Here is a 10,084-nt window from a genome sequence, read left to right as displayed (position 1 = left end):
ATGAGGTCTCGCCAAGTTGCCCAGGCAGGTCTCGAACCCGTGGGCTCAGGCAATCTGCTCACCTCGGCCTCCCAAAGCGCTGGGATTACAGGCTAAGCCACTGAGCCCGGCCAAATATATTTATTTATTTAGCCAACTGCAGAAAGCTTGCTAGGTCATAGAGATATAGTAATTCAGGGTCTCACCTTATAGACCTTGCAGTTGAATGGACTTGGGGTCATTCATTCTGCAAAACCTTATTTCTCACTTACTACATGGAAAGCATTCTTCTAGGTGGCAGGAATACAGTAGTGAGCAGGCAGATGGTCCCTAAAATTGCAGAATTTACATGAGAGGAAGGGAGGCAGACAGTGAGCAGTAAATACATGTGAAAAGTCTTTTCAGAGAGGAATATTCACTATAGGAAAAGAAACTGGGATCTTTGAATAGAGGATGACTACATGGAGGTGGAGGACAGCATTAGCTAGAGATGCCAGGGAAGGCCTTATAGAAGAGATGACACTTGAACTGAGGACTGGATGAGAGAGAGCCAGCAGAGGAAAGTTTTATGCAAAAATGGCAGCAAGTGGCAAAAGTCTGACGTTCTTTCTTAATTTGGGGTATCTGAGGGATAGCAAAGTGGACAGGTAGCTGAAATGTAATAGTAGACGGAAAGGGGCAGGTGATGAGGTTGACAGGGCCCCGACCATGCAGGGGTTTGAGGACCATGGAAGGACTTTACACTTTACTCTTAAATCCTAATTGAGTTACTTTGGGAGGCTAAGACAAGAGGATTGCTTGAGGTCAGGAGCTCAAGACCATCCTGGGCAATATAGCAGGCCCTGTCTCTATAAAAAATGAAAATATTGGCAGGACACTGTGGCTCAAGCCTATACTCCCTAGCACTTTGGGAGGCTGAGGCAAGAGGACTGTCTGAGCTCAGGACTTCAAGACTAGCCTGGGCAACTTGATGACACTTCGTCTCTATAGTAAATCAAAAAATTAGCCAGGCTGGTGGCGTGTGCCTGTAGTTCCAGCTACTTGGAAGGCTTAAGGCAGAAGGATTGCCTGGGCCAAGCAGGTTGAGGCTGCGGTGGCTGTGAGTGTGCACTACAGTCTAGGCAACAGAGTGAGACTCTGACTCTAAATAAATAAATAAAAATAAAAATATTAAGCTGGATTTGGTGGGGCGTGGCTGTAGTTTCAGCTACAGGTAAGGTGGGAAGATCTCACTTGAGCCCAGGAGTTCAATTCTGCAGTGAACTATGATCATGCCCTCCAGCCTGGGCAACAGACCAAGACTTTGTTTCTTTAAAAGAAAAAAAAAAAGAAAGAAAGAAAAAGAAAAGTAACAACTAACTGGCAGGTAGTTTCTTTTACAACTGCAGTGGTTCTAACTTTCCAAATGGTAAAGCTTTTACCCCTTTATTTTAGCCTCACTGTTCCTTAGGGTATTATCCCTGTTGGATTGATGAAGAAGCAAAATCACATAGGAGTTAGGTGGCGGGACTGAGGTTGTATAGCTGGTGAGTGGGAGAACCAGGTTTTAGAACCTGTGTGTCCTGTTTCCAGCTTGTGCTTTTATACTCTATCTGCTGCCTCCATGCCTTCTACTGTTCTTTGGTTTTTATTCTTTGAACACTAGAGATAGTGAAAGGGGTAATTAAGAGGAGGAGTGTAGGTCTGCTTGGTCCTGTGTTAGGTATTCCATTTCTTTTGGGCTTTAGGCATATGATACCTAGCAATTAAAACCTTGGGTAAGAGACTAGGCAGCAAGTCAAAGTCAGCTCATCTGATACAGACGGTCATTTAGTTCAGGAAGTGTTCTTGTGGTGATTTATACTTGGGATGTGGCCAGGTACGTCTCGTGCATCTTAAAAGTACCTTCTTTTAGTTCCTGTTAACCATGTTTAGATCCTGCTAACCATTTAGGTAGTGTTGAGCCCTCTCTGCAAATATTACAATTTTTTCACCCTTCACTGCAGGGAAGTGAAAAAGGAACACTTCTCAGCACAAATATTAATTCTTTGAATATATTCCTTTTAGTTATATTTAGTGAGATGCTGTTATTAGAAATGGATGAACTTAACAAAAATTTAAAAATCAAGCCTGGAAATATTGTGGAACTCTAATTATAACCTCATCTTGTGAAATGTCTTCTCTAGACTAGAGGGTGATTTGGTGATGAAAACAGTATCTGAGCCGGGTTCGGTGGCTCAGCCTGTAATCCCGCGCCTTTGGGAGGCTGAGGTGAGTGGATTGCCTGAGCCCGCGGGTTTGAGACCCGCCTGGGCAGCAAGACCTCATCTCTACAATGAATCAAAAAAATCAGCCGGGCGTGGTAGCGCATGCCTGTAATTCCGGCTACGTGGAAGGCTGAGGTGGAAGGATCGCCGGAGCCCAGCAGATCGAGGCTGCGGTGGCCGGGAGTGGCCACTGCACTCCAGTCTGGGCGACAGAGTGAGACTCCAACTCAAAAAAAAAAAAAAAAAATGAAAACAGTATCTGAGCATAATAGCCACAAGTTCTTTGTGCTTGAGCCTTGTGTTTTGAACTTTTGTGTTAGGGGAAAATTGTTTACTTTTCTAAACGCAAGGATACCATCTTCATAATTGACATGGTTCTACTCTATGGTAACTTTTTCTATGAGCCAATGGTAATAGGTAAGAATCAAGTATATTTTGTACCACACATCTTCTGATCAGTGGAGGCAAAGAGACACATTTTGGAACCTTACCATATGATTAATAAAATTAACATTAAGTAAATTAATTGACTTTGAATTTTGATGATTTTCTATTCCTTTCTTTTATTTACAGGGGATCATTGAAAACTTTTGTCCATACAGTCCATCTGTTACAGAAACAGACTGATCTAGGGTCCCTGCCTGTAGCTGATGTACTGTATAGGTAAGTTGCCTTGAATCTTTACCTTCCTTCCAAACAAGGTAGATTTGTGCATAAAGGCTCTTTTAATAAGTAGATTTTGCTGCATGGCAAAGTGGTTCATGCCTGTAATACCAGCACTCTGGGAGGCTGAGGCAGGAGAATTGTTTCAGCCCAGGAGTTTGAGATCAGTCTGGGCAATATAGTGAGACCCTGTCTCTACAAAAATTTTAAAAAGTCACCAGGGCAGGGTGGCATACGCCTGTGGTCCTAGCTACTCAGGAGGCTGAGGCAAGAGGATTGGATGAGCCCAGTAGTTCAAGGCTGCAGTGAGCCATGGTCACACCACTGCAGTCTAGCTTGGGCAACAGAACCATATACTGTCTCAAAAATAAATAAAGTAGATTGGTAGATCCTGAACAATTAGTGACTCATTTAAAAATAAGTATAAATCACATTTGCTTTCTTAAGTAAGAATTTTGTTTCTTATTCTTTCCTTACTAGAGCATGCTGTTTTTCATTCTTTTTTATTTTTGTGTCTTTAAAAAAATGCAATATCTTATGATGAATTCTTATTATAAATTTTGAAATTATATCATATTGAGGTATAAAGAAGAAAGTGAAAATAATTTATAATCTCATTACCCAAAAAATAATCACTACTATCATTTTGGTATACATGCATGTATACCAAAATGATAGTAGTGCTCTCTGTCTGTTTCTGTCTCTCACATACAAGTGTACATATAAAATACATACATTTCGCACACAGTTTTATTATATTTTTATAAGCACTGCCTTGTAATTTTTTATTTTAAAATATTGTGAATATTTTTTGTGAATAATATTTGCATAAAATATTATACATCTTAGTTTTAAGGCTTTCGTTTCTACTTTTTAGGTATTAAGTACACTTTTAATTCTTGCTGGAAATGAATAATCTCAGTGTCTTTGTGATTCTCTCTCTCCCCCATATAGGCTATTGCTTTTGGAAGGGGGGCCTGGATCCCCCTCCTGTTTGCTTGGGGGCAAACACATAGTTTCATGGGGCTATGAAGACATGTTACCTGCGCCAGATAGCAACACTGGCTCCAGTTCTGAAAATAAAGGTAATATAAGAGTTTTTTGTTCTGTGACTAATATTAAGATGTAAATAGAGTGGTTTTGGATCGTTGTACCCAATGATTTAGATAAAACTCTGTATGTTCCTTTTAATTAGGAGCTCAAGATTTCTATACAGTGTGTTCATTGTCTGCTTTATCAGTAAAAGTATAAAAGCTGATACTCAGTGAGGTAAGAAAATGGATAAGTTTCAGCAAGGCAAGGAAAAAGTATCATTCGTGTACACCTGCCAAGGAGGCATGAATTACTTAAATTGGTTTCTGGGTGTTTGAGTTTGGATGTGAGAGCCTTAAGCTGAATTTTTTGTCTGCTAATAGAGTATCAGGTCTTACTGCTTGATAATATTTCTTTTAGTAATTTATTGTGTGTGTGAATGAACCCTCCTATCCTGAAAACAAAATATGAGGAGGTTCACGGAAGTATGAATTGTTAATTGTCTCCATTAAACAAAGTAGTCTGAATTTAAATATTTTTATACAGCTTTACATTATCTCAACAAAAGTGGCAGAAGCTCTTTTAACTGACTTTCCAGATGAATAATACCTCTCCATTTGTTCTATAAAAAGTGCAGACCAGCCGGGCTCGGTGGCTCAGCCTGTAATCCCGCGCTTTGGGAGGCTGAAGTGAGTGGATTGCCTGAACCCGCAGGTTCGAGACCCGCCTGGGCAACTTGGCAAGACCTCATCTCTACAATAAATAAAAAACTAACTGGGTGTGGTAGTGCGCGCCTGTAGTTCCAGCTACGTGGAAGTATCGCCGGGGCCCAGCAGGTCGAGGCTGCAGTGGCCGGGAGCGGCCACTGCACTCCAGTCTGGATGAGACTCCAACTCAAAAAAAAAAAAGTGCAGACCATGTCATGGCCCACCAAACCCATGGGGCTAGTCAGCTCTTCTTGACATGCCTGTGCACTGCCTCTCCCACCAGCAGAGTTGCAGGTTTGCCGAGAGTTGGCCTTGCTCACAAACCATTTTGTTATCGCAATTGATACTTGTTTTGTAATAATACCATTAAATCTTACATAGCTAATGAAATAGGATGAAGAAAACTCTAGGAAATTAGTTTCATAAAAAAGCTGAATTTTTAGAAAGACTCAATAAAGTGAGTCTCTAAGAAACTGGTGTTCATCAAGTATAGTATTGAGACCCTATCCTGCCCACTCCTTCATTTCCTCACCTCCGTGGGGCAGCCTTCTTGAGCAACCCTAAGGGCATGGAGCAGAATGTAGACAACAGACCACCTTGTACCTCCCAGCCCGGTGCCTGTGCCTTGTCACAGTCCACCATTACTTCTAGACAACCATGCAAGAGTGTGGAAAGGAAGAGGCAAAGCTTTAGATACAATTGATTCCCTTCACTGACTCAACCAGAGTCAGCAGGAAAAGCAAAATGCCTGCAGTACCCAAGAAGTTGTCAGACTTTATAGGCTCAAGGAGACGTCTTCATCCAGAACTGAAACCCCTTTCTTTATTCTCTCTCTTTACTCCATTTGGTATCTACTTTGGGGTAGTTTCTTGCTGAAGGTGATGGTATTAAGCTGATATGTTTGCTTTTATTTGCTTGTACTTTGGTTTTACATCTGGGTAGAAGATGTTATTCTGAGAATGGTTTTTAGAATAATTTAACTTTTTTTAAAAAGTGAGTACTACAACATGGATGAATATGAGTGCTACAACATGGATGAATATTTAACTTTTAATATCAAAACATTCAACATTTGACCAAAGTTGAGGGAATACTGTGCTTGTCACTCAGTTTCCACAAGTGGTCCTGGTCAATCTTGTTTAGTCTGTCTCCTTCACTTATACTCCTCGTCAGACCCATACTATAAGGGCCTTGGGCCTTAATCTAAAGATTGGTGAATAAATGTAGTTTATGACTTTTAAAGTTAAAATATTTAAGGTATGAAATTAATATTTTAAAAATGATTGCTCACTTTACAGTTTTGGTTTCTGAGTTGGAGTCTCACTCTGTCACCCAGGCTGGAGTGCAGTGGCACACTCACAGCCACCCCAGTGTCGACCTGCAAGGTTCCAGCAATCCTTCTGCCTCAGCTTTCCAAGTAGTCAGAGTTACAGGGCTCACTACCATGCCTGGCTAATTTTTGATTTATTATAGAGATGAGGTCTCACCAAGTTGCCTGGGCTGGTCTTGAACCCGCGAACTTAGGCAATCCACTCGCCTCAGCCTCCCAAAGTGCTGGGATTACAGGCTGAGCCACCAAGCCCGGCCTACAGATTTTTTTAGGAGCAAATAGGTACAGGTCTCAGATGTCTCATATTAGTAGACTGAATTTTTTTTTTTTTTTTTTTTTTGGAGTCGGAGTCTCACTCTGTCGCCTAGACTGGAGTGCAGTGGCCGCTCCCGGCCACCGCAGCCTCGCCTGCTGGGCTCCGGCGATCCTTCCGCCTCAGCCTTCCCAGTAGCAAGAATTACAGGCATGCGCTACCACACCCGGCTGATTTTTTGATTTATTGTAGAGATGAGGTCTCGCTGCCCAGGCGGGTCTTGAACCCACGGACTCAGGCAATCCACTCATCTCAGCCTCCCAAAGGTGCGGGATTACAGGCTGAGCCACCGAGCCCAGCTAGACTGAATTTTTAAGATAACAACGTATTCAATACTAATCTGATTGTGTGACATTGAATTTCCTCCAACTAGTATGGCATGCTTCAGGTGGACAAACTCCACTTAAACATAGGGAGTGGAATGATTATGAAAATAAACACAAAACGTTTTACCCATAAACTCTATTTTTTTTTTTTTTTTTGAGTGGGAGTCTCACTCTGTTACCCAGACTGGAGTGCAGTGGCCGCTCCCGGCCACTGCAGCCTCGACCTGCTGGGCTCCGGCAATCCTTCCGCCTCAGCCTTCCAAGTAGTCGGAACTACAGGCGCACGCTACCACGCCCGGCTAATTTTTTGATGTATTGTAGAGATGAGGTCTCGCCAAGTTGCCCAGGCGGGTCTCGAACCCGCGGGCTCATGCAATCCACTCACCTCAGCCTCCCAAAGTGCTGGGATTACAGGTTGAGCCACCGAGCCCGGCTCATAAACTCTATTTTAAGGCAAATTCTTTGGAGTATAAGTTAGCAAACCATTTTACTATCATATCATATAGAGAGATACTATTTTTTTTAGATTGAGGAAGGCACAGCTAAGGGGAAACGTATTGCTCTTTTTAAATAGAAGAGATATTATGCTTTTTGCGCTAGTCACTCTAGAAATTAAAAATAGGATCTCTGAATGGAAACTCCACAGGAGCAGATTTTAGTTCTGTGTACACCATTAGTATATTAACATAATTTTATTTACCATTTATGGAATGCTGGCTTTGTACCTGAGAGCACTATAAGTATTATCTCATTTAGTCATCAGGTAACCCTTGAGGCACGTATTATTATCCTTATCTTACAGATGAAGAAACTGAAGTTCAGAGAGGTTCAAGGTCACATAATTAGTGCCCGAGGCTCTTAAGAGCTCACACATTTCTTACTGTGCAGTTATTAATAAAGGTACTGTGCTGTACTCTTAGTCATTTCAAATTAGAATTAGAAATGTTTAAATTTGACTCAGTACAAGCTTTTCAAAAAAAGAAAGCAAAATCATTTTTTTCAGGCTGAATAACATTTTCTAGCTAAATAACTATCCGACCTGATCTTGGTCCCTGGTCCTGCATGCATTTTGGATGTTTGATTTTGGGGTTCAAGATATCTCCCCCAACTTCCCATTGAACCACTTATTTTAGAACTAGGAGCTTATCTTTCACTCATCTTCCTATGGCTTTTTCATTAGAAAAAGCATGTTTATAATTTTATTAGAAACAGCATATATAATTTACCTGTGAAAAAACGATTTCAGATGCTGACTTGGGACGCTGTCTCACGGCAGATGGTCTTTACCTGTATACTACTAACTCAGTTGGAAGAGGAGTAAGCAAATTGGGGTCTGGATTACATGGTACTCTCAGGTCAGTTGCATGGAACTTGCTGAATGATTTGGCTGGAACAGTTTCCTCCTTATATGAATCTGTGAAGAAGATGCTGGGGATCCATTCTGCCTCCCCATAGACTAGTAACTAAATAACAAATCTGAGCTAATTCAAATGATTCCAGTCTTCTCTTATTGCCACCTCCTTCCATAAATGCATTTTAGCTTTGTTTTGACTCTGAAGAGTTTGGTAGCCCTAAGTTCATTGTTTCCAGCCAGAAATTTCTCTGTAATCAGGATTTTTATAATAATATTAATGATTTCTCCATGTTTGATAAATGCACATCTTTCTACTTAAGTTTTTTTGAACGTGGGTTTGTTATTGAATTAGCACTGATTTTCAGTTGGGATATAAGATCTACGAATTGCTGCCCAAAGAAACCCTAGTTTGAGAGCCTCATATACATTTGTTAGACATTTTCCCCAACTTCTTCTCTAATTCACTGTGGAAAATGAATATTTGCCATAATTTCTTAACCCCAAAGTTAATGGAGTATATTCACTTTCTGTCAGATGTTTTGCATACTTAGTCATTTTTTAAAAATTAGGTCGAAAATGTTGATTGTGTCTGTTTTAGCTCATTGTGGGGTTTCTGACATAGCCCGGTGACTCAGCCTGTTCACTGTTTTCTTCCACAGAGGTTTTGTGTACTGCCGGAATGAGGAACTTGAACCAGGATGGGTGGCTTTTGGCAGTGGCAGTCTTCTCCACCGGCCTGTATCTTTTGATAATAAACCTCACTCCCTTTTCCAGGTCATTGACCAGAACACTCTTCAGGTAAACAGTAAAGCAAAGCATTGTCTTTTATGTTTTGGAGATAGTAAGGGACGTTTCTGACATCATCAGAAGTAATAACAATGCATTTGATGTGTTTTCTTTCCAGAGTGACATCTTTTTAATTGTTATAGTTTGGGTATTCTCTGTTTTTTCTTTTTCTTTTTTTGAATTGGAGTCTCACTCCGTCACTCAGACTAGAGTGCAGTGGCCGCTCCCAACCACCGCAGCCTCCACCTGCTGGGCTCCGGCGATCCTTCTGCCTCAGCCTTCCAAGTAGCTGAAACTACAGGCATGTGCTACTACGCCCGGCTAATTTTTGATTTATTGTAGAGATGAGGTCTCGCCAAGTTGTCCAGGCAGATCAGATCTTGAACCGGTGGGCTCTGGCAATCCACTCACCTCAGCCTCCCAAAGCGCTGGGATTACAGGCTGAGCCACCGAGCCCGGCTTGTTTTTTCTTTAATGTCTTAGATTTTTCCCACACACACAGAAAAGAAAAAAGCTGAGTGAATATGTTAAGTTTCTAAAACCCAACAACAAACATTTTTTTTAATGATTAAAAAAATTCTAGACAGTCAAAGATAGTATAAATACCAATTTTGTTTTGTTTTGTTGAGTTGGAGTCTTACTCTGTCACCCAGACTGGAGTGCAGTGGCCGCTCCCGGCCACTACAGCCTCGACCTGCTGGGCTCCGGTGATCCTTCTGCCTCAGCCTTCCGAGTAGTCGAAACTACAGGCACGCGTTACCACGCCTGGCTAGTTTTTTATTTATTATAGAGACGAGGTCTCCCCAACTTACACAAGTGGGTCTCGAACCTGCCGGCTCATGCAATCCACTCGCCTCGGCCTCCCAGAATGCTGGGATTACAGGCTGAGGCATCGAGCCTGGCCCTCTTTTTTTTTTTTTTAATTAAAAACAATTTTTTTGAGTTGATATCCCACTCTGTCATCCAGGCTGGAGTGCAGTGGCACCCTCATGGGTCACTGCAGCCTCGATTTCTTGGGCTCAAGCAGTCCTCCCACCTCAGCTTCCCATGTAACTGGGACTACAGGTGCACACTACCATGCCTGACTAATTTTTTATTTTTATTTTATTTGATTTTTAAATTTTTATTTATTTATTTATTTATTTTGAGTTGGAGTCTCACTCTGTCGCCCAGACTGGAGTTCAGTGGCTGCTCCCGGCCACCGCAGCCTCGACCTGCTGGGCTCCGGTGATCCTTCCACCTCAGCCTCCCAAGTAGCCAGAATTACAGGCATGCGCTACCACGCCCGGCTGATTTTTTTGATTTATTGTAGAAATGAGGTCTCGCTGCCCAGAGGGTCTCGAACCCG

At 41.9% G+C, this 10,084-nt stretch overlaps 1 protein-coding gene across 1 annotated transcript in view; it reads left to right on the top strand.

Moving 5' to 3' along the window:
* The window catches only part of LOC103252497 (probable E3 ubiquitin-protein ligase HECTD4), a 60,774-nt gene that overhangs the window by 2,530 nt on the left and 48,160 nt on the right, over nt 1–10,084 (top strand). Inside the window, exons 2-5 of the mRNA XM_021709129.1 lie at nt 2,799–2,888; nt 3,843–3,973; nt 7,843–7,951; nt 8,610–8,748. Coding sequence (XP_021564804.1) covers nt 2,799–2,888; nt 3,843–3,973; nt 7,843–7,951; nt 8,610–8,748 — 469 coding nt within the window. The remainder of the gene's footprint in view (nt 1–2,798; nt 2,889–3,842; nt 3,974–7,842; nt 7,952–8,609; nt 8,749–10,084) is intronic.

This window comes from Carlito syrichta, unplaced genomic scaffold, assembly GCF_000164805.1.
Source record: "Carlito syrichta isolate Samal-C Ts95f unplaced genomic scaffold, Tarsius_syrichta-2.0.1 Scaffold164274, whole genome shotgun sequence".
NCBI lineage: Eukaryota > Metazoa > Chordata > Mammalia > Primates > Tarsiidae > Carlito > Carlito syrichta.
The sequence above is the reverse complement of the archived record's forward strand: the minus strand, read 5'-3'. Positions and strand labels throughout refer to the sequence as shown.